The sequence below is a fragment of the Schistocerca americana genome, chromosome 9, assembly GCF_021461395.2.
Source record: "Schistocerca americana isolate TAMUIC-IGC-003095 chromosome 9, iqSchAmer2.1, whole genome shotgun sequence".
NCBI classification, from domain to species: domain Eukaryota; kingdom Metazoa; phylum Arthropoda; class Insecta; order Orthoptera; family Acrididae; genus Schistocerca; species Schistocerca americana.
Window position 1 is genome coordinate 25623452 of NC_060127.1, and position 25224 is coordinate 25648675.

Consider the following 25224-nt stretch of genomic DNA (forward strand, 5'->3'; position numbering starts at 1 on the left):
TAGAATTCTCCCTTTTTTATCGTATTGAAATGGTAGTTAACCAATATTGAATAGTGGTGTTACAGCCATCTCTGTAACTTGAAAGGAATGTTTTGTACTTTTAATACTTAACAGCATCAAGAAATCTTCAGGGTCAATTTTTTTCAAACATTTTTGAGAAATGTGTCATACCACTTCAGAAATTAATGGCTGGTTACTGAACTTCAACTCCTGTAAGCAAGAAGAAAATCAAAGAGGGCCATAGTGTATAGTTTCAGTGTTAGATGTGTTGACATAATCATCATTAACACTGTCAGAGGTCAAGGCTGAGAAATGTTATTAATCGTGTAACATTATGTGGTGAAAGTGTGTTAAGGGAAAATGTAAGGAACCTACATGTCTGAAAGAACTACAGCAACAAAGAGTGCACATATTATATCAGTTCTTGCAGACAGATAGATACACAAACTAATTTGTGACATAACTTTCTCACTGTGTAGGAGACTCCTGTGGCTTCAGCGAGTGAACCTCGAAGGCGTTCCAAGTCTGAACCACGTCTGGAGAATAGAAAAGGGTGCAGCAATGACCAGATGACAGAGGAAAAAGTCAGGAGCCCTAGTAGAAACTCAGTTAATGCTGATATTAATAGAAAATCAGCACAGAAGGTATGCAAATGAAGAAAAAAATTATCAAGAGAAATCATCCAGTTCCTTTATTACAGTAAATAATTGCTGTATTTATTTAGTTGTACATAGAAGTTAAAGCAGGGAATATACTTTTTGAATAAATACTGTATATGTTGTGATTTGTGTTCCAATATAAAAAAAAGGCCTCATACTGTATCAGCCATTTGTGCACTTAACTTGTGTGGAATTGAGAGCATTTTTGTCTTATTGATACCTGTTGAAATGTTTAGGTTTAGCTCCTTTGTCAAGTGAATAGTAGTGAACTTTGGGAACACACAAATCAGGAAGTTGAGATCTGATGTCCCATGGTGATGATAATGTTGGCGGGCAAGGGGGGGTTAGTGCCTCACTTACACGGAGAGGATTCATTGCACAAAAGAAAGTAATTAGAATTATATGTAGAGTTCACAGTGCACATTTTGCAGGCATCTGTTTAAACTGTTAGGAATACAGGGTGGAGCAGAGGAAAATAGTTTTTTAAACCACTATTACTTGGTGATTCGGGATGTATTGACCTTGAGTGACTGTCGGCAGACAGTTTGTCCAATGCAGTTTCAGTCACTATGGAGTGTGGAGTGCAGTGCGTCGTATGTTTGCAGTCAAACAGTGGTTCAACATCTTTTCTGCTGAAAGTTTAATGTCAGACATCAAAACGCAATCTGCAAGGGTTCAGTTAGTTTTTAAATTACCTAGTCACTGGTCTTCAGCTCCAAACCTTCTGTGAATCCTCAACTCCTTGATAAACTCTTCTTGTGTCTGTCGTGGAATTCTATTTGTATCCAAAGCCATAACTCATCAACTCTGATTTGTATGAAGGCTTTTATTATGCCTTTTTTTTACAGGCATGATCTGAACTTAATCAATCAATTAAGTACATCTCCTTTAAACCGGCTCCAAACTTCCAAAGCCGAAATCAAGAGCACTTACATCAGCATTTAAATCATTAATCTTCTGGTCATTGGTATTCCATGACATCATGTTTCATGCTCAAGATTCTTAGCCACCACTGATGACTCCTCACATCGTGACACTACGTACTGCAATTAATGCTTTAACTTTCCTGGGTTGGCACAAAGCTCATGTGGAAAATAACAAAACACACAAATCAAGACCCGCACCTTACCAAATCTTCCCACAAAATAATTAAACTTTTACCTCTGTTAAATTTTTCTAGATGAACAAATGAACAGATTTTCTTCTAATAATGCTTTTTCAATTTATATTCGGAATTGTCATGAGATTTTCCCCTCAGTAAACGAATTTATATATTTTCAAAATATTTGGCCACAAAAAAAGGTGTGGGAAATCTTGACCCTCACAAGTCCCAGATGGGAAAACTATATTCCAAAGGGTTCAGCATTTAGAAGTACTGGATCAGTAATTAAAAAGAAACCACCTGCTCTCCTTGTCCATGTAAACAGAGTGAGAACGGCAGTTCTTGCTAGTCCGAAACAACCTGGTTCACTGTGTGTGTTAGGGGATACCACAATGAATCCTCTATGTCTGGGAGAATTACAAAAACAATGATCGCATACAGAATGTGGACACAAGCTGGCAGACTGTTGTGAGGATTGTATTGTGATGTCACATTCTCACTGTGCAGGAAACTTCTGTGACTTCCGGAAGTAAATCTAGACGACGTTCCAAGTCTGAATCGAGACCAGAAACTTTGGAAGGGAGAAATAGACAGAGCAGTGTCTTGATGACACTGCAAAAAGCCAAGAGCCCTAGTAGAGATGTGGTCAATGGTGATGTCGTGAGGAAGTCTCCGCAGAAGGTACACAGCTAAAATTAACCACTCACTCATTGATACATGGGGCTCAGTCATAAAATAATAATAATAATAATAATAATAACAACAATATTCTCACTTGCTTTATGCATTAGGTCTTTTTCCAGTAATAGTACACACATTAAGAAAAGAGCTAGTTCTTGAAAGCTATTGCGAAAGTCGTTCTCTGTTTGTGTGTTAATGTGCTTCAAGCATTGATCCGCTATAGGTGACTGGTTGCCTTTCCCTTATTTTACATATTGCTCCATCCAGGAATTTCCATTATTTTTATACAACTAAAGTTATAATTTTTAGCTGCATGTCATAGTACCGTGTTTAGAGATAGCACATATCATAAGTGACCTTCCAGTTACAGCATGGCATTTTATCCTATATAACAATCCCCAACTTGTTTGTCTTGGTTGACCTAGAGGTGATCTATGAATCCTGAAAGCTAGGAAGTGGACCACTTTTACTTTTATATGAACTGCCACACAAAAAACTGAAGCACTCAGAAGACACGATCAGATGTCAGTGCGGATTCGTACATAAGCATCGTTTACAGCTATGGAAATGGTCAGAGGTGCAATTCTCTGCGGCAGGTAGATCGGCCACCTGAACACTTGGGTGGTGTTAGTGCATAGTGGCATCGTTACCAGTCCAGTTCAGTTTCAGTGGAAAGATGCTCTTGTTAGAGCACGAAAAAGGCTAATATGTTCCCCTTTAAAGACTCTGACAGAAAAATGGGAATCAGCTGCCTCAATCCACATTCTACTTTCCTCACCAAAAATTTTGGAATGTGTATATATTCACAGTCTTTTATCACAGAACATTGTTAATGCTTTTACCCAGTCTCTGTTTTTAGGCAAGTCATACTCCACTAGACTGGGAAACCATAACATGTGGATTTCGGGAATGGGGGCAATTGACAAATTTTTTTACTCGTGAGTATAGGGTGATGAGGAAAAATTGACAAAAGTCAGCCCCCTCCTCCCAAACCGGTGACTGGCGGATACGAAAGCTCCTTTCTTTCGCTGCCACTGTTCACACTTGATTTTCTGACTGACATTGATAGTGTCTCCTTTTTCACTTACATTGGCTCCTCCCACCTTTCTTTACCACTGTCGCTGTCTTCTATCTCTAATTTGCACTATCTCCTGCATTTGCAGTATTTCCCACTGCTACTGTCTCCTCTCTTACTTACGCTGTCTCCTTTTGTCTTTCCCTCCCACTGCCACAATGGCATCTCAGAAATTCTGGAGGCTCCAACTTATTTTTTCTCATGTACCCACATGTTTAAAATTTTGGTCTAAAGTGCGCCATCCCCTACACCTGTGTGTTAGAGTTCACTGGTTTAGGAGGGTGTAGACCCCCCTAAGTGTATATATGATCTCCATTCATCTCTGTTTATCTTATTTCCACTGTCTCCTGTCTCTTTTGCTCTACTGCTATCGTTTCCATCCGTCTCTCTTTCACTTCCACTGCCACTCTCTCTCTCTCTCTCTCTCTCTCTCTCTCTCTCTCTCTGGCAATAACTATCTACTTTGACTTTCACTCCCCCTCCATCTCTCTTTGTCTTCCACTGCCACTTTTCTCCTCACTCTCACTCTCTCTCTCTCCCACCTCCCTCACACTCTCACTCCTCTTCCCCTCTCCTTCCCCTCCCCCTCCCCTCTCTCCATGTCCCTCCTCCATGTCTCCTCACCTTCTCCCTCTTTACCCCTCCCTCTCTCCTCCCTTCTCACACTCTCCCCCTCCCACTCTCCCTGTCCCTCTCTCCCTCCCTCACCACTCCTTTCCCCCTGTCACCTCTCTTCCCTTCCTCTCCCTCTCCCTTTTCCCCTCTCCTCTTCCTCCTCTTCCCTTCCCCTACCCTTCTCTCTCCCTTCCCTCCCATTCCCCTCCTCCTTCCTTCCCCCACCTCCCTCCCTCCCCTCCTCCCTCCCTCTCCCTCCCTCTCCCTCCCTCTCCCTCCCTCTCCCTCCCTCTCCCTCCCTCTCCCTCCCTCTCCCTCCCTCTCCCTCCCTCTCCCTCCCTCTCCCTCCCTCTCCCTCCCTCTCCCTCCCTCTCCCTCCCTCTCCCTCCCTCTCCCTCCCTCTCCCTCCCTCTCCCTCCCTCTCCCTCCCTCTCCCTCCCTCTCCCTCCCTCCCCCTCTTCCCTCCCTCTCCCTCCTCCCTCTCCTCCCTCCTTGCCTCTTCTCCAACCCATCCACCCAACCCCCTCCCAATGGCACTCTCCCCCCCTCTTCCACAGTCACGGTCTCTTTGCTGGTCTCTTTCTGTGCAGAAAAGTGCAGATATGTCTGCATGTGGCAGCTGGTTCCTCACTTTTCTGTCATTCTTTTAAAGAGGAACATATTCACATTTTTTTGTGCTCTGACAGGAGCTTTTTCCACTGGTTCCCTTCTTTTCCATGCTATGGCGAAATATGCTGCTTGTATAAAAGAAATTCTATAGGTCAGTAAAATAGTTTATTTAAATACTTTGACACATAAACAACAGTATAAGTGTGTGTAATATAAAGTTAACACAAAAAGTCTGCTTTACATTTTTTCTGGGTACTTTGCTTATCAATCATAATTCATCAAAAATGCCCGGCTTACGATTTGTATCTTAAAAGAGTAAAAATATTACTAGAAATACTTTACTGAATTTGCAGTGTTTCCTGTTTTACGTAATTTTTCACAACTTAAAAATGCACAAAATTTTTAGGCTAAACTTACAGCATATCAAAAAATGCAGTGTTTGATTTGCAAGCACAAAGAATTTGCTATGGAAAAAAAATATATATATATTAAGTTTTTACACTGCCAGGTGGCACAATTGAATAATTTCCAGGTATGAAGTGCCCATTATACAGAGACAGAGTGTCGTAAAGTTCTATTGGTGAAAAAAAGCTGACTAAAGACAAAGTTTGGAGACCTCAGAACCCTTGGAATGACCACAGAACCCTTACCCTGTGACACTGCATAATTTGAAACTACACGTACACCGCATACCAGATGTTGTTGTTGTTGTTGTTGTTGTTGTTGTTGTTGTTGTCGTCGTCTTTAGTCCAGAGACTGGTTTTACGCAGCTGTCCGTGCTACTCTATCCTGTGCAAGGTTCTTCATCTCCCAGTACCTATTGCAACCTAAATCCTTCTGAATCTGTTTAGTGTATTCATCTCTTGGTCTCCCTCTACGATTTTTACCCTCCACGCTGCCCTCCAATACTAAATTTGTGATCCCTTGGTGCCTCAGAATAAGCCCTACCAACCGATCCCTTCTTCTAGTCAAGTTGTGCCACAAATTTCTCTTCTCTCCTATTCTATTCAATACCTCCTCATTAGTTATGTGATCTACCCATCTAATCTTTAACATTCTTCTGTAGCACCACATTTCGAAAGCTTCTATTCTCTTCTTGTCTAAACTATTTATCGTCCACACTTCACTTCCATACATGGCTACACTCCATACAAATACTTTCAGAAACGACTTCCTGACATTTAAATCTATACTCAATGTTAACAAATTTCTCTTCTTCAGAAATGCTTTCCTTGCCATTGCCAGTCTACATTTTATATCCTCTCTACTTCGACCATCATCAGATATTTTGCTCCCCAAATAGCAAAACCCATTTACTACTTTAATCGTCTCATTCCCTAATGTAATTCCTGCAGCATCACCCAATTTAATTCGTCTACATTCCATTATCCTCATTTTGCTTTTATTGATATTCATCTTATATCCTCCTTTGAAGACTCTGTCCATTCTGTTCAGCTGCTCTTCCAGGTCCTTTACTATCTCTGACAGAATTATAATGTCATCGGCGAACCTCAGAATTTTTACTTCTTCTCCATGAATTTTAATACCTACTCTGAATTTTTCTTTTGTTTCCTTTACTGCTTGCTCAATGTACAGATTGAATAACAAGGGGGATAGGCTACAACCCTGTGTCACTCCCTTCCCAACCACTGCTTCCCTTTCATGCCCCTCGACTCATATAACTGCCATCTGGCTTCTGTACAAATTTTACCCCTGAACCTTCAGAATTTGAAAGAGAGTATTCCAGTCAACATTCTCAAAAGCTTTCCCTAAGTCTACAAATGCTAGAAACGTAGGTTTGCCTTTCCTTAATCTATTTTCTAAGACAAGTCATTGGGTCAGTATTGCCTCACGTGTTCCAACATTTCTATGGAATCCAAACTGATCTTCCCTGAGGTCGGCTTGTACCAGTTTTTCCATTCGCCTGTAAAGAATTCGTGTTAGTATTTTGCAGCCGTGGCTTATTAAACCTGCTAGGATGGAAATTTTCACATCTGTCAACACCTGCTTTCTTTGGTATTGGAATTACTATATTGTTCTTGAAGTATTTTGTCTGTCTCATACATCTTACTCACCAGATGGTAGAGTTTTGTTAGGCCTGGCTCTCCCAAGGATGTCACTAGTTCTAATCGAATGTTGTCTACTCCTGGGGCTTTGTTTCGACTTAGGTCTTTCAGTGCTCTGTCAAACTCTTCACCCAGTATCATATCTCCTATTGCATCTTCATCTACATTCTCTTCCATTTCTATAATATTGTCCTCAGGAACATTGCCCTTGTGTAGACCCTCTATATACTCCTTCCAACTTTCGGCTTTCCCTTCTTTGCTTAGAACTGGATTTCCATCTGAGCTCTTGATATTCATGCAATCGGTTCTCTTTTCTGCAAAGGTCTCTTTAATTTTCCTGTAGGCAGTATCTATCTTACCGCTAGTGAGATAAGCCTCTACATCCTTACATTTGTCCTCTAGCCATCCCTGCTTAGCCATTTTTCACTTCCTGTCAGTCTCATTTTTGAGATGTTTGTATTTCTTTTTGCCTGCTTCATTTACTGCATTTTTATATTTTCTCCTTTCATCAATTAAATTCAATATTTCTTCTGTTACCCAAGGATTTCTATTAGCCCTCATCTTTTTACCTACTTGATCCTCTGCTGCCTTCACTATTTCATCTCTCTAAACTACCCATTCTTCTTCTACTGTACTTCAATTCAAAACCTGGTCCCTGAATCTCTGTCTTACCATTATATAGTCTATCTGAGACCTTTCAGTATCTCCAGGCTTCTTCAGCGTATACGACCTTCTTTTATGATTCTTGAACCAAGTGTTAGCTGTGATTAAGTTATGCTCTGTGCAGAATTCTACCAGGAGGTAGAATTTCATTCCTTCCCCCCATTCCATATTCACCTACTACGTTTCCTTCTCTTCCTTTTCCTACTATCGAGTTCCAGTCACCCATGACTATTAAATTTTCGTCTCCCTTCATTACCTGAATAATTTCTTTTATCTCATCACACATTTCATCAATCTCTTTGTCATCTGTGGAGCTTGTTGGCATATAAACTTGTACTACTGTGGTGGGCGTGGGCTTCGTATCTGTCTTGGCCACAATAAAGCGTTCACTATGCTGTTTGTAGTAGCGTACCTGCATTCCTATTTTCCTATTCATTATTAAACCTACTCCTACATTACCCGTATTTGATTTTGTATTTATAACCCTGTATTCACCTGACCAGAAGTCTTGTTTCTCGAACCACAGAACATCACTAATTCGCACTATATCTAACTTTAGCCTATCCATTTCCCTTTCTAAATTTTCTAATCTACCTGCGCGATTAAGGGATCTGACAATCCATGCTCCGATCCGAGGAACGCCAGTTTTATTTCTCCTGATAACAACGTCCTCCTGAGTAGGCTCCGTCTGGATATCCAACTGGGGGACTATTTTATCTCTGGATTATTTTACCCAAGAGGACGATATTATCATTTAACCATACAGTAAAGCTGCATGCCCTCGGGAAAAATTACGGCTTTAGTTTCCCATTGCTTTCAGCTGTTTTCAGTACGAGCACAGCAAGGCCGTTTTGTTTAATATTACAAGGCCTGATCAGTCAATCATCCAGACTGTTTCACCATCAACTACTGAAAAGGCTGCTGCCCCCTTTCAGGAACCACACGTTTGTTTGACGTCTCAACAGATACCTCTCCATTGTGGTTCACCTACAGTACGGCTATCTGTATCGCTGAGGCACGCAAACCTTCTCACCAACGGCAAGGTCCATGGTTCCCCTTTGTATGTAGGTGTTTTTTGAAGTTCTTGTGGCCTGTCGATAGTCCAAGCAAGAGTTTCATTTCTCTCCTGTTCAAGCCCAGGATTGAGAGACTTTTCTTAGAGAATGGCTTCGGCATCAATACCTTGCTGTGTTTTTGCTATTCGACCCTAGCCCAATATTCTACATGCTGTCTCCTTGTCCAGTCTCATAGTTTTATGATCGCCTCTGTGATTGTCGGGACAGGTTCTGGTCCTATAAATAGCATCATTGCCCCTATCCTGGCTGACCTATCAGCTTGCTCATTACCACTAATCCCTGAGTGACTGGTGACTCACAATAGGTTTGCCTTATTGCTTTCCCCTAGCTCCACAAGGACTTTGTGGCATTCTGCCACAATCTTTGATCTTATTGCATAGGCTGCGAGTATTTTCAGGGCTGCTTGGCTGTGTGAATAAATGAAAATGCTACGACCTCTGTAGCACCTCCACAAATTCTCCTTCACACACACCCTGATGGCAGATATTTCTGCTTGAAAAACAGTGGCCATCTGCCCTAGAGAGATTGCAGTCTCCAGCCTCGACTGCACTCAGTATACCTCGACTCCAACACTGTGGTCTGCTTTTGAACCACCAGCAAACCAGACTATGTCACAAGTACGGTGTTGAAATTTGTTCTCCCAGAGCCCTCTACTTCCAATTACTACTTTGAAAGGCTTGTCGAAGCAGCTGGAAGGTATTATATAGTTGGCTGGCATTTCCCCAGCCGTACCTATGTCTACTTCACTCAGTATTTTACAATACCAGAGAAGGAAAGTTGCTACTCACCATATAGCGGAGATACTGAGTCGCGGTAGGCACAATAAAAAGATTCACACACTCATTGCTTTTGGCCATTAAGTCCTTTGTCAGCAGTGGACTCACATACACACATGCACGCACACACACTCAAGCAAACGCAACTTGCACACACGTCTGCAGTCTCAGAGAGCTGAAACTACGCTGTGAGCAACAGCACCAGTGCATGATGGGAGTGGCGACTGGGTGGGGGTAAGGAGGAGGCTGGAGCGAGGAGGGGGAGGGATAGTATTGTGGGAGTGGCAAACAGTGACGTGTTGCAGTTTAGACGGAGGGCAGGAGAGAAGGTGCGGAGGGAGGAGGGGGTAAGTAGCGGAAAGGAGAGAAGTGAAAATAAAAACAAATTAAAAGACTGGGTATGGCGGTGAAATGACAGCTGTGTAGTGCTGGAATGGGAACAGGGAGGGGGCTGGATTGGTAAGGACAGTGACTAATGAAGGTTGAGGCCAGGAGGGTTACAAGAACACAGGATGTATTGCAGGGAAAGTTCCAACCTGCGCAGTTCAGAAAAGCTGGTGTTGGTGGGAAGGATCCATATGGCACAGGCTGTGAAGCAGTCATTGAGATGAGGGGTATCATGTTTAGCAGCATGTTCAGCAGCAGGGTGGTCCGCTTGTTTTTTGACACACAGTTTGTCGGTGGCCGTTCATGCCGACAGACGGCTTGTTGGTCGTCATGCCTACATAGAGTGCAGCACAGTGGTTGCAGCTTAGCTTGTAAATCACATGACTGGTTTCACAGGTAGCCCTGCCTTTGATGGGATAGGTGATGTTAGTGAGCAGATTGGGAGCAGGGGATGTGTAAGGTTGGTCGAGTATATTGTGTAGGTTCGTTGGATGGAGGAATACCACGGTAGGAGGGGTGGGAAGGATACTGGGTATGACATTTCTCATTTCAGGGCACGGCGAGAGGTAATGGAAACCCTGGCGGAGAATGTAATTCAGTTGCTCCAGTCCCGGATGGTACTGAGTTACGAGGGGAATGCTCCTCTGTGGCCGGACTGTGGGACTTTGGTAGGAGACTGGAAAGATAAGGCACGGGAGATTTGTTTTTGTACAAGAATGGAAGGATAATTACAGTCAGTTCAGGCTTCAGTGAGACCCTCGGCATATTTAGAGAAGGACTGCTCATCACTGCAGATTCGACAACCACGTATGGCTAGGCTGTACGGAAGGAACTTCTTGGTATGGAATGGGTGGCAGCTGTCGAAGTGGAGGTATTGCTGGTGGTTAGTAGGTTTGATATGGATGGAGGTACTAATGTAGCCATCTCTGAGGTGGAGGTCAACATCTAGGAAGGTGGCTTATTGGGTTCAGGGTGTATACGACCCGGGACATCCGCGAGATCTGGATAAACCCGGGAATTTTTTGGAATTCTGGGAACTTTTCCTTGTTTTAGTTACCAGTTACATTTTTGTTATTTTAACTGGTAAGAACCAATACTCCAACAAAGGATATTACTGTATCCCATGTCTGCAGGATAATATTGCAGCAACAAAACATTAACAAGAGGAAGAAAAACGAAAATAAAACTTAAGCGGCAAAGGAATTGCGCCATATACAACAAAACACAGTGCTCATCCAAGCGTCTGCCAACCAAAGTGTGTCAAAGGCCTTAGGAAGAATATGCAGTGCTTCCTAACAACAAATTGCCTCCGATGAGTGTGGGATGACAGCTGTTTACATTTGATTCATTTGAGCAGTTGCAGGCGGGCTCTTGCGCATGCGCAGTTGAGTCGCCTATGGGTAGTACCTTCTCCCGCTTCTGGCTACAGATGTGTGGCTGAGCGCCACTATCTAAATTGCTCCGGTTCGGAAATATGGTAGATCCAGGGCTGATGCACAGAGCAGTCTGAGTTGTAGTGGGGAGGTGGGTAGTCTCCACGTGACCTGTGTTTACGTTTAGTGATTTTGCTGTTTCCTCTTCATTTATTGCTCTCACATTAAATGAAAACAAAACGGATTTCTGTGGCCGGGAGCTACCACATTAATTAAAATATGTTCGCATAATTACGGAAGGCTGAAATATGTTGTTCGTTCCAGGTTTTATTTCCACCTTTCTGACAATCAAACATTAATCACCTTGCAGAACAATGAAGTTATTTTTGTCAGTTTGCTAAAGAGATTGGGCTTTTATTAATATTTTGCGCTCAGGAAGTCAGTTTATTTTAAACGAAGTGTTTAATCTCACACTGTTGGCTAGTTTCAACTACTCATCTTCTAGCTCGTATGACATTATGCCATAATAAAGAACCAAACATGAAATAATACAGTACTAGTACTCTAGAAAATTTACTTCCGAATCTGGACATACGATTGTGCACTTTAAGCCAAATTACGCATTTTAATATGGTTCACGAAATTACGATGCTCCTGAAGTATCCTTTGATGTCTTGTTTCTTTTATGACATAATGCAAGATCGCACGTCATCGTAGCTGCGCTGGCGCAGTGACGCCTGTTATCTGGCGCTCTCTGGCAACTGCTGAAACGAACCAGTTTCTAACAGGTCACTGGAAAATATTGCGAATGATGGTTTGAAAAGTGTTACTTTCAAAGTAAATTTCCTTTTACGCAAGATGAACTATGTGCGAGAATGTACGATGAATTTCTTAAACCACAGAGCGTTTGACTCTCATGTAAAAATCAACTCCTTGAAGACGACCATCTAGAATAATTTAGAGCCCAGAAGATAAGACATTTACGTCGTTATTAAAAATTTTACTGGCACATTTGTGTCATATATCTTAAAGTGTAACATGTGCAAAATGATCAGCTTTATATGTGGAAGCTTAGCTTCTCTTGCAGCTTATTAATCTTAGAGACCAATATTATTTGTGAAAGCTTTGTTTTTCTTCTATCAAAACTGTGTACTAATTTAAACCATTAACTTTTCTTTTTGTGTGTTCGCGCTACTTAAGTGATCTTGCTACTGGTTGACTACACTACGTGTCTTGTACTGTCATCAGCTGTCGAGATCGCGTGACATGAGCTACGACTGGCTTACAAAAGCGCGTCGCAATCTCGAGTTCGTTGCTTCGGAAAGTAACATGCAGTGTTTGGTGGAATTCGAATTTATACCTCCGTAAAACGAAGAAATGCAGCGTACATGTTGCTACACATCAAAGATCTTTCCAAAATGTGTTTTTTTTCCCCTGGGTTTTGTTTTCTAAAGTGCCGGTAAATTCTAAGTCTGTTTAGAAAACCATAAACATTCTAAGGATTGATAAGTTTTACAGTGCCGAGGAAAAGTATACTGTCATTTAACACGGAAAAAGTGTACTTTCATCCGGGAGAAAGTGTATTTTCAACTGGGAAATCCGGGAAAAATCCTGGAATTTTTTTTCCTTGTCCACGTATACACCCTGTGGGTTGAGTAGGACCAGGTGAAGCAAATGGGGGAGAAGTTGTTGAGGTTCTGGAGGAATGTGAATAAGGTGTCCTCACCTTCAATCCAGATAGCAAAGATGTCATCAGTGAATCTGAACCAGGTGAGGGGTTTAGGATTCTGGGTTTTTAGGAAGGGTTCCTCTAGATGCCCCATGAATAGGTTAGCATAGGATGGTGCCATGCGGGTGCCCATAGCCGTACTGCGGATTTGTTTGTAGGTAATACTTTCAAAGGAGAAGTAATTGTGGGTGAGGATATAGTTGGTCATTGAGACTAGGAAGGAGGTTCTTGGTTTGGAATCCATAGGGCGTCTGGAAAGGTAGTGTTTGATAGCAGTAAGACCATGGGTATTAGGAATGTTCATGTACAGGGAGGTGGCATCAATAGTGTCAAGCAGGGCACCGTGTGGTAAAGGGAGAGGAACTGTGGAAAGTCGGTTGAGGAAATGGTTGGTATCTTTTATATAGGAGGATAGGTTCTGGGTAATAGGTTGAAGGTGTTGGTCTACAAGAATAGAGATTCTCTCAGTGGGGCAACAGTAACTGGCCACAATGGGGCATCCTGGGTGGTTGGGTTTATGGACTTTAGGAAGCATGTAGAAGGTGGGAGTGCGGGGAGTGGTAGGGGTAAGTAGAGAGATGGACTCTGGGGGAGGTTTTGGGATGGGCCTAAGGATTTGAGTATTGACTGGAGATTCTGCTGGATTGCTGGAATGGGATCACTGTCTCATGGTTTGTAGGTGGAAGTATCTGACAGCTGACGGAGTCCTTCTGCCACGTAATCCTTGCGGTTCAAAACAACGGTGGTGGAGCCTTTGTCTGCAGGTAGGATTATAAGATCGGGATCAGTTTTTAGATGATGCTCTGTGGTTCTTTCTGTGGATGTAAGATTAGTATGCATGTTGAGGGATTTTGGGAATGATGGTGAGGCAAGGTTCGAGGATAAGAAATTCGGAAAGTTAACAAGGGGTGGTTTGGAGGCAGTGGGGATGGATCACAGTTGGATGGAGGAGTGAACTGAGTTAGGCAAGGTGGTGGGAGGGAGTTTTGGAGGGTGGGGTAAGTGCAGTAGGTCTGTGAGACAGGGCTTGTCAGCTAAGAAGGGGGCGTGGGGGAGGTTTGGAGGTTGTTGTAGGAGTGGTGGACAATGGTACTCCAAGGCGGTAGTAGGAAGTGAGTAGGATGGAGAGCTTTTTTGTCCATGTTGCTCAAGTTCCTGCAGGGCATGAGTTTCAGTGTGTGTAGGCATGACAACCAACAAGCTGTCTGTCCACATGAACGGCCACCGACAAACTGTGGCCAAAAAACAAGTTGACCACTGTGTTGCGGAACACGCTGCCAAACATGATACCCCTCGTTTCAATGACTGCTTCACAGCCTGTGCCATATGGATCCTTCCCACCAACACCAGCTTTCCTGAATTGCGCAGGTGGGAACTTTCTCTGCAATATCATCCTACATTCCCGTAACCCTCCTGGCCTCAACTTCGTTAGTCACTGTCCTCATCAATCCAACCCCCTCCCTGTTCTCATTCCAGCACTACACATCCGTCATTTCACTGCCACACCCAGTCTTTTAATTTGTTTTTATTCTTACTTCTCTCCTTTCCGCTACTTACCCCCTCTGCACCTTCTCTCCTGCCCTCCGTCTAAACCGCAACACTTCACTTTCCGCCACTCCCACCTTACTCTCTCTCCCCTTCCCTGCCCCAGCCTCCTCCTTACCCCCACCCAGTTGCCATTCTGAGACTGCACATGTGTGTGCAAGTTGGGTTTGCTTGAGTGCGTGTGTGTGTGTGTGTGTGTGTGTGTGTGTGTGTGTGTGTGTGTGTGTGTACTGCTGACAAAGTCCTTATTGGCCGAAAGCTATGTGTGTGTGTGAATTTTTTTATTGTGCCTATCGCGGCTCGGCATCTCCGCTATATGATGAGTGGTAACTTTCCTTCTCTGGTATTGTTACATTCCATCTTGGATTTTCCATTGTTTGATTCACTCAGTATTTTAGTGAGAGATCCTGGATACCACAGTGAGTTCCAGTTCTTGCCAGTCTGTAACCTGTGTGCTCCAGCTGCTGCCTCCATCTTTACCCACGTGTGTAATGGGGGCATGTCCAGCATGGTTTCCATCCCATCAGTGGGAGTGCTGCTAATTCTGCCTGTAATCACTAAGCAGACCCACTTCAGTGTTCCTGCTGGTTCCAAGATGTGGAGAACCGTCAGCGTGACTTCAGGTCACATCGGGTAGTGATTGAGGGAACTCTGGTGGCACAGCGGTATATTGCGGACATCGTGCATCCTCACGTGTTACCTCTGATTTGACAGTATCGTGATGCTATTTTTCAACGGGAGAGTGCTCATCTACATGTTACATGTCTATATGAACTGTTTGCTTGATGTGGAGGCCAGTGAGATGTCTTCCTGCCAGCATCTAAGATATCAAGGACAAGTTAAATCTATTGTGAAACAGTATGTCTCAGGAGAGTATACAGTGACTTTGACACCCTCCCCGAATGGGTCAGTGCATGTATCCAGGGCGGGAGAGAGGGTTCGACAACATACTGTATAAGTTGGCTCATACTGCAAAGTTCTGTGTAATTTTGACTTGATTTAATAATTATCAGAATATGTTACATACACTCTAAACCAGTGGAGTTACACTTTTTTCTGTTCTCCCCATCTGGGTGCTTCACTTTTTGTCAGGCAGTGTATGTTTATCAGCAGTACTACGTATCTTGTCCACTTGAGGTAGGCACTGGCCAGCAATAGTCCCTTGTAATTTACACAATATATTCTCTGTGTCTGGTTGGCCACACAGCACGTGGAATCAGGTTCTGATCATTAATTGCAAATTACAGTGAGTCCATGACAAACTGGTACTTGATAATCTGGCAGACCTGATAGTCTGGCAAGCATCAGAAATTCACTTATTGCGTGTGATAGTACTGTCAGACGCCTTCAAGAAACATCGCAACCATCCAATGCGGCACCTCATCTGTAACAATTTTCTGCGTCACTGAGTGATTAAATTCTCTTCAAGATAAACCAGTTTCATTGTTACGCCAGCAGATAACTATGACATAACTGCTCGAAGAAGACGAGATGGAAGTGATATACGAGGGTGGTTTGAAAAGTTCTTGGAATCACCGTGAGAGCTCAGTGTCGGAATCACCATGAGAGCTCAGCGTCACCCCTAGCGCAACAAGTTGTTCATGTGATATTTATTGGACTGTTGCCTGTAAACACATGCCACGTCAGTGCTCTTGGGTGAGAGCTGTGGCAGTGACGTGAGTCTGTTGTTCCTGCGTAGTGATTTGGGCAGATGGAAAAAAAATCAAGATTTGGGCAGTGGTTAAGTACTTTGTAAAGAAAGGTATGAAAGCAAAGGACATTCATTCTGATTACCAGAATGCACCGGGGGACTCTGCTCCTTCATATTCAACTTTTGCCAAGTGGACAAATGAATTTAAATTTGGTTGGGAGAGCTTAGATGATGATCCACACAGTGGTCGGCCAAGATGTGTCACTACTGCAGAAGTCATTGCAAAAGTGCACAAAATGGTCATGGAGGATTGCTGATTGAAACTGCGTGAAATTGCTCATGGTTTCCAGATGTCATCTGAAAGCTCATATCACATTTTAACAGAAGAATTAGAAATGAAAAAATTATGTGCAAGATGGGTGCTGCGAATCTTGACACTGGATCAAAAACGCACGAGAATGGATATATTGGAACAACATTTGGCCTATTTTAGGAGAAACAAACAAGATTTTTTGCGCCGGTTTGTGACTGCAAATAAAACTTGGATGCACTACTATACCCCAGAGACAAAACAAGTCAAAGCAGTGGAAGCATGCTGATTCTCCACCACCAAAGAAAGCAAAGACAATTCCTTCAGCAGGAAAGGTCATGACATCAGTGTTCTTGGATGCGAAGGGGATTCTGTTTGTAAATTATCTCCCCTCTGGGAAAACAATTATTGGAGAATACTATGCTAAGCTCCTGGGCAAATTGCAATAAAAGATACACGAAAAAAGGCCACGTTTAGCAAGGAGGAAAGTCATCTTCCATCAAGACAATGCGCGCTTGCACACGTGCCGTCGCCATGGCAAAATTACACGAACTAAGGTATGAATGGTTGCCACACCCGCCTTATTCACCTAATACGGCTCCGTCAGACTTCCATCTCCTCCCAAAACTGAAATATTTTTTTTGTGGGCAAAAATTCACTCCAAACGAAGAATTAATAGCTGGAGTTGACAGTTATTTTGCAGGCCTGGAAAAAAGTTATTTTCAGGATGGGATCAAAGCACTGGAACATCGCTAGACCAAGTGCATTAATCTACAATGAGACAACATTGAAAAATAAAAAAGTTTCAGAGATTTATGTACTTTTTTCTAGTCTGCTCCGAAAACTTTTCAAACCACTCTCCTATATGATGGGTTGACAACTGATCACTCTGAAACTGTGCAAATGCTAAATTTTGCATCACTAATTATTGCATTTTCAATAGGTGAAGTTGACAAAAGATCAAAATTCAAAGACATTTAGCTATCGAAGAGGAACTACTGACCATATGATATTACCAAGTGTTTTGAACCCACAGGACGCACCAGAAACTGAGTGACAAAGAAGAGATGCTACAACTAACATCTCTTGAGCTGAAGCTTCAGAAACCTTGTACATTTTTGTGAAATTCGCTGAGAATATCCAATGATACAGTGGTTTTTTACTTACGAATCTGAATATCGCAAAAAATATTTTTTGTCATAAAAGAACTCAATCCAAGAAAGACGTTTGCATTTCTGCAATGTTTCAGAGGGCTCAGAAAAAAATCTCACTAACCCGTCAGTGGCGGATACGTCAAATGTATTTCACATCCTCGACATCATTGGATATTTGTGCTGTTCCTAAAGGCGGTGATTTCAACTATTCTGCACCAGATTCTTGGTAATAGTTTTTATTAATTGGCTTCTTCTTGAGACTTTCAGATCAGTGGTGCTTATTTTTTGGTAATTTTTTTTCATAATTGGATTACAAAAGTTATTCGTGGATATTGAACTACTCTGAATCTTTGAGGCTTGAACTGATTTAATTGAGCATTGCAATATTTGACTTTTAGTTTAGTTTTGCTTTTACAGAAAAGTAATACATATTTTTAATTTTTTATTTTGTAATTTCTAATCTCCCATGTTGATGTGTTTGATAAATAACTGCCAGTTGGCCATGTACATGAAAAGTACAGGTTTTAGTTATATCCTCTATTTCTAAACTAGGGTGTTGTTAACAGCCTTGATAAACTGGCATTCCAGATCCCAGAATGTGCCGGATTATCAAGGTTCTATTGTGTATGGCAACAGTTTCACAGGGAAAGGTGAAATGTATCTCCTGTGTATGAGAGAATTGCCGAAGCAAGGAACACATACAGAATATGAGCACAAACTGATGTATGAATTCCTTTGTGATGTCATATTCCCACTTTGCAGGAGACCTCTGCAACTTCAGGAAGTGAATCTAGACCACATTCCAAGTCTGAAGTGATATCAGAAGCTTTGGAAAGGAGAAATACACAAATCAGTGACTTGGCGACACCAGACAAAGTCAACAGCACTAGCAGAGACTTGGTCAATGGCGACATCAATTGGAAGTCAGTGCAGAAGGTACACAACTAAAGTTAAAAAATTTTAGTAACAATGTGTAAAGGTCAGAGCATGTGTTATAAGTGGCCTCCAACAATAGTGTGTTATTTTGCCCTCTCTCTTTTCCCCCGAGAGAGGAACAGTTAGTTTGAAAGCTAGGAAGATACCACTTTTACTTTTGCATGTGTCAGTACTACAGATTTCATCTCATTAAGATAAGCAGTGGCCAGCAATTCTCTCCTGTAATTTCCATGATTTATTCTCTATGTCTGGTTATCCACCCGCCACTTAGAATTACATTGTGGTGTCTAATTTGAATTTTCATTCTGCAGCAGAGTGTGCACTGATTCGAAACTTCCTGGCAGAGTAAAACTGTATGCCAGATTGGAACTGTGACCTTGAACCTCTGGCAGGAAATTTAAAATCAGCACACACACACTGCTGCAGAGTGAAAATTAATTCTGGAAACAATCCACTAGGCTTCAGCTGTACCTTGTCTTCACGGTGTCCTGTCTTCCAGGACTGCAATTTCCGAAAGGTTTGACGAGAGCATCTTTGTAGTTCAGAAGGTGGGAGATGAGGTACTGGGGATGTACAGCTGTGTGGGTAGGTCGTGAGTTGTGCCTGGCTAGCTCATTTGTAGAGCACTGGCCCATGAGAAGCAGAGGTCTGAGGCTTGAGTCCCAGTCCGGCACACAGTTTTAATCTACCAGGAAGTCATATTGTGGCCTACAGGACATGGTTTGTAGTAATGTCATCTTAATGATGTGATTTCCTGTGCCTCTAATTTCCTCTACAACCTCAAAGAAGTAAAATTATTTGAATTGGTAGACAATCAGATCAAACCCATCAGCTAACAAGCTTAGCTTGTTCTCTTTTAGTGAGCCTCATTTCATACAATCCACTAATTCAAACAGCTATGTCTAACCAAAGCTGTTTGAATTAGTGGATTGTATGAAATGTCTAACCACCTCCCATGAACCATGGACCTTGCTGTTGGTGGGGAGGCTTGCATGCTTCAACAACACATAGTGCCGTACTGTAGGTACAATCACAACGGAGGGGTATCTGTTGGGAGGCCAGACAAATGTGTGGTTCCTGAAGATGGGCAACAGCCTTTTCAGTAGTTGCAGGGGCAACAGTCTGAATGATTGACTGATCTGGCTCTGTGCACTAACCAAAACGGTCTTGCTGTTGTGGTACAGCGAACGGCTGAAAGCAAGGGGAAACTACAGCCGTAATTTTTCCCGAGGGCATGCAGCTTTACTGTATGATTGAATGATGATGGCGTCCTCTTGGGTTAAATATTCCAGAGGTCAAATAGTCCCCCATTTGGATCTCCGGGTGGGGACTACTCAGGAGGACATCGTTATCAGGAGAAAGAAAACTGGCGTTCTACGGATCGTAGCGTGGAATGTCAGATCCCTTAATCAGGCAGGTAGGTTAGAAAATTAGAAAGGGAAATGGATAGGTTAAAGTTAGATATAGTAGGAATTAGTGAAGTTTGGTGGCAGGAGGAACAAGACTTTTGGTCAGGTGAGTACGGGGTTATAAATACAAAATCAAATAGGGGTAATGCAGGGGTAGGTTTAATAATGAATAAAAAAAAGAGGAGTGCGGGTTAGCTACTACAAATAGCATAGTGAATGAGTTATTGTGGCCAAGATAGACACGAAGCCCATGCCTACTACAGTACTACAGTACTAAATTGGTGATCCCTTGATGCATCAGAACATGTCCTACCAGCCGATCCCTTCTTCTGGTCAAGTTGTGCCACAAACTTCTCTTCTCCCCAATCCTATTCAATACTTCCTCATTAGTTATGTGATCTACCCATCGAATCTTCAGCATTCTTATGTAGCACCACATTTCGAAAGCTGCTATTCTCTTCTTGTCCAAACTATTTACCGTCCATGTTTCACTTCCATACATGGCTACACTCCATACAAATACTTTCAGAAATGACTTCCTGACACTTAAATCTATACTCCATGTTAACAAATTTCTCTTCTTCAGAAATGCTTTCCTTGCCATTGCCAGTCTACATTTTATATCATCTCTACTTCCACCATCATCAGTTATTTTGCTCCCCAAATAGCAAATCTCCTTTACTACTTTAAGTGTCACATTTCCTAATCTAATTCCCTCAGCATCACCTGACTTAATTCGACTACATTCCATTATCCTTGTTTTGCTTTTGTTGATGTTCATCTTATATCCTCCTTCCAAGACACTGTCCATTCCATTCAATTGTTCTTCCAAGTCCTTTGCTGTCTCTGACAGAATTACAATGTCATTGGCGAACCTGAAAGTTTTTATTTCTTCTCCATGGATTTTAATACCTACTCCGAATTTTTCTTTTGTTTCCTTTACTGCTTGCTCAATATACAGATTGAATAACATCGGGAAGAGGCTACAACCCCGTCTTACTCCCTTCCCAACCACTGCTTCCCTTTCATGTCCCTCGGCTCTTATAACTGCCATCTGGTTTCTGTACAAATTGTAAATAGCCTTTTGCTCCCTGTATTTTACCCCTGCTACCTTCAGAATTTGAAAGAGAGTATTCCAGTCAACATTGTCAAAAGCTTTCTCTAAGTCTACAAATGCTAGAAACATAGGTTTGCCTTTCCTTAATCTTTCTTCTAAGATAAGTCGTAAGGTCAGTATTGCCTCACGTGTTCCAGTGTTTCTACGGAATCCAAACTGATCTTCCCCGAGGTTGGCTTCTACTAGTTTTTCCATTCGTCTGTAAAGAATTCGTGTTAGTATTTTGCAGCTGTGACTTATTAAGCTGATAGTTCGGTAATTTTCACCTCTGTCAACACCTGCTTTCTTTGGGATTGGAATTATTATATTATATTCTTCTTGAAGTCTGAGGGTATTTCGCCTGTTTCATACATCTTGCTCACCAGATGGTAGAGTTTTGTCAGGACTGGCTTTCCCAAGGCTGACAGTAGTTCCAATGGAATGTTGTCTACTCCCGGGGCCTTGTTTCGACTCAAGTCTTTCAGTGCTCTGTCAAACTCTTCACGCAGTATCATATCTCCCATTTCATCTTCATCTACATCCTCTTCCATTTCCATAATATTGTCCTCAAGCACATCGCCCTTGTATAGACCCTCTATATACTCCTTCCACCTTTCTGCTTTCCCTTCTTTGCTTAGAACTGGGTTTCCATCTGAGCTCTTGATATTCATACAAGTCGTTCTCTTATCTCCAAAGGTCTCTTTAATTTTCCTGTAGGCAGTATCTATCTTACCCCTAGTGAGATAAGCCTCTACAGCCTTACATTTGTCCTCTAGCCATCCCTGCTTAGCCATTTTGCACTTCCTGTCGATCTCATTTTTGAGACGTTTGTATTCCTTTTTGCCTGCTTCATTTACTGCATTTTTATATTTTCTCCTTTCATTAATTAAATTCAATATTTCTTCTGTTACCCAAGAATTTCTACTAGCCCTCGTCTTTTTACCTACTTGGTCCTCTGCTGCCTTTACTACTTCATCCCTCAAAGCTACCCATTCTTCTTCTACTGTGTTTCTTTCCCTCATTCCTGTCAATTGTTCCCTTATGCTCTCTCTGAAACTCTGTTCAACGTCTGGTTCTTTCAGTTTATCCAGGTCCCATCTCCTTAAATTCCCACCTGTTTGCAGTTTCTTCAGTTTTAATCTACAGGTCATAACCAATAGATTGTGGTCAGAGTCCACATCTGCCCCTGGAAATGTCTTACAATTTAGAACCTGGTTCCTAAATCTCTGTCTTACCATTATATAATCTATCTGATACCTTTTAGTATCTCCAGGGTTCTTCCATATATACAACCTTCTATCATGATTCTTAAACCAAGTGTTAGCTATGATTAAGTTGTGCTCTGCGCAAAATTCTACCAGGCGGCTTCCTCTTTCATTTCTTAGCCCCAGTCCATATTCACCTACTATGTTTCCTTCTCTCCCTTTTCCTACACTCGAATTCCAGTCACCCATGACTATTAAATTTTCGTCTCCCTTCACTATGTGAATAATTTCTTTTATTTCATCGTGAAAGGGAGATGAAAATTTAATAGTCATGGGTGACTGGAATTCGACAGAGTACCAAGAGATGGGTACATTAAACAGATTCAGAAGGATGTAGGCTGCAGTAGGTACTGGGAGATGAAGAAACTTGCACAGGATAGAGTAGCATGGAGAGCTGCATCAAACCAGTCTCAGAACTGAAGGCCACAACAACTACAACATGTCTAACCAAAATCTGGCATAGTGCGTTGCTCGTGTTGTGTGATTTTTGTTTTCTTTTGTATTTCTTCTGGCTAACATATGCTTGTAAGTTTTTACTTTTGTTCGTAATTTCAGTAGTGTTTTAGATGACACTTGATTGTATTAAGGACAGTTCAGAACAATCAGTAGCCACCCATAGTGAAAGTAAAGAAATCTGGAAAAAAGAGAAGCTGCTGTATGAATATCAACAGCTCGGATGGCAAATGTAATCTAAGCGAAGAAGGGAAAGCAGAAATGTGGAAGGAATATATAGAGCGAGTGTGCTAGGCAAATAATCGTGAAGACAATATTGTAGAAAGGGAACTGGAAGCAGATGAAGACAATATGGGAGATATGATAGAATGATTTGACAGTGCATTTAAAAGATTTAAGTTGAAACAATGCACCTGTAGTAGACATCATTCACTAACAGTCAGTCAGATCCTTAGGGGGATATGCTATGAAAATAACGTTATGCCTGCTGTGCAAGATATACAAGACTGGTAAAATACTTTCAGACTTTCAGAAGAATGTAATAACTCTTACCGTATTTACTCCAATCTAAGCCGCACTTTTTTTCCGGTTTTTGTAATCCAAAAAACCGCCTGCGGCTTAGAATCGAGTGCAAAGCAAGCGGAAGTTCTGAAAAATGTTGATGGGTGCCACCACAACTAACATCTGCCGTCGAATATATGTAGCGCTACACAGGCATGCTTTGTAGGCACAAAGATAAATACTGGTGCCAAAACCCCTGCGTCAGTAAATAAATTTAAAAAAAAAGGTAAAAGACGAGCTTTTTCTCCACGTCGAGTTTTGACCACTGTATTTTCATACATCATCCAACGAAGTAAATACAAATTCCGTATTGTTCATCTTCGAATGTAGGAGCATTTCAATGTACTACGAAAATCTGACTGGCAAGACTGTTTGCTGTTTGGGATGTTTGTCAATATTGCCAACTCTACATTCTGAATTTTTTCCTACCTGTGAGAAGAGATGGTTGCTAATAGGAACTTTTATGAATTGTGAATCACATGCAGTATTCTCTTCACCATAAGAATAATACAAATATAAACATTTTGCCACGTATTGTTTCGTGTTTGCAGCTATCTCATTTAAATCCTGTCTGCCTAATAAACTACGAAATTAGAGTGAGACAACAGCAAACGCGGAAGAATATACATATCATGTCATGTTTATATTCGTATTATTCTTATGCCTAACAGTAATACAGCTAAAAATGAAGCTCGGCAATTGACTAGATTTTAAATCCAAGATGACTGTAATTTCTGTGCAGAATGTAATGTACTAAATCGTCTGCAAAGATTTTCAAACAGAGAAAAATTTTCGCGAAACTCTCGTTCAGAACGTCTTCTATCATTCGCAGTCTATTATTTGGTTCTTGTTGATCACTATCAAAGAAAGCAGCAGTTTAAGTAAGAACAAATAGCAGTCTCTTGCCATTGTTTCGTTAATGAGACGATTCCTGTCTTCTTCTTTTTTTTTTTTTAATTAGCGGCGGTAGCGCGCACAAAAGCAAGCCATGCCGCGAGCGGCGACAGGCCGTAAACGCACACTATCAGATTGGGACAAACAATGCATGACACAGTACAGTAATGAATTTTCAGCTTAGAGTGACGTAAACACCTATAACAAAGAAAATGGCACTTATCAGATCAAAGAGAAATAAGCAGTCAATTCAAACCAGACTAAGCACGTGAAAAAGGAAGGGTACCCGTATAAATACGGAAGTAGCGCCTGGCGCATAGCAATGGCTACCTGGTAAAGCTCGACTGCTAAGCTTACGACTCGAACCAAACTACTCTACCTGTATCGTCATTCATTCATTCAACCTAAATTGTGTCTCATATTAAAATGGACCAACTTTGTTTCGATTTGGCGGCCTAAAACTTTTCTCTCCCCTTGAATTTCGAGTCTCAAATTTCAAGTGCGGCTTAGATTCGGGAAAATTTTTTTTCCTTCATTTCGAGTCTCATTTTTCAGGTGCGGCTTAGATTTGAGTGCGGCTTAGATTCGAGTAAGTACGGTAAGTCCAAAGAATACTGGAGGTTACAGGTGTTGCTATTACTGAACTGTCAGTAAAAAAAGTAATGGTTGCAAAATACTGTCAATAGCTGTTTTCAGAAGAATGGAGAGATTGTTGGGATCTGCCTATGAGGAAATCAGTTTGGATTGTGGAGAAAAGTTGGAACATACAAGGAAATACTGACCGTACAACTTCCACTATGTGATAAAAAGTATCCAGACACCCCCAAAAACATATATTTTTCATATAGGTGCATTGTGCTGCCATCTACTGCTAGGGACTCCATATCACCGACCTCAGTAGTCATTAGACATAGTGAGAGAACAGATTGTTCTCCATGAAACTCACGGACTTCGAATGTGGTCAAGTGATTGGGTGTCACTTGTGTCATACGTCTGTACATGAGATTTCCATACTACTAAACATCCCTAGGTCCACTGTTTCTGATGTGATAGTGAAGTGGAAACGTGAAGGGACACGTGCAGCACAAAAGCGCACAGGCCGACCTCGTCTATTGACTGACAGAGACCACCGACAGTTG

The 25224-nt window shown here is 41.9% G+C and overlaps 1 protein-coding gene across 1 annotated transcript in view; it reads left to right on the plus strand.

Annotated features, from left to right (window-relative positions):
- The window catches only part of LOC124551228 (microtubule-associated protein futsch-like), a 365786-nt gene that overhangs the window by 172018 nt on the left and 168544 nt on the right, over positions 1 to 25224 (plus strand). The window contains exons 22-24 of the mRNA XM_047126221.1: positions 480 to 644; positions 2269 to 2442; positions 18234 to 18407. Coding sequence (XP_046982177.1) covers positions 480 to 644; positions 2269 to 2442; positions 18234 to 18407 — 513 coding nt within the window. The remainder of the gene's footprint in view (positions 1 to 479; positions 645 to 2268; positions 2443 to 18233; positions 18408 to 25224) is intronic.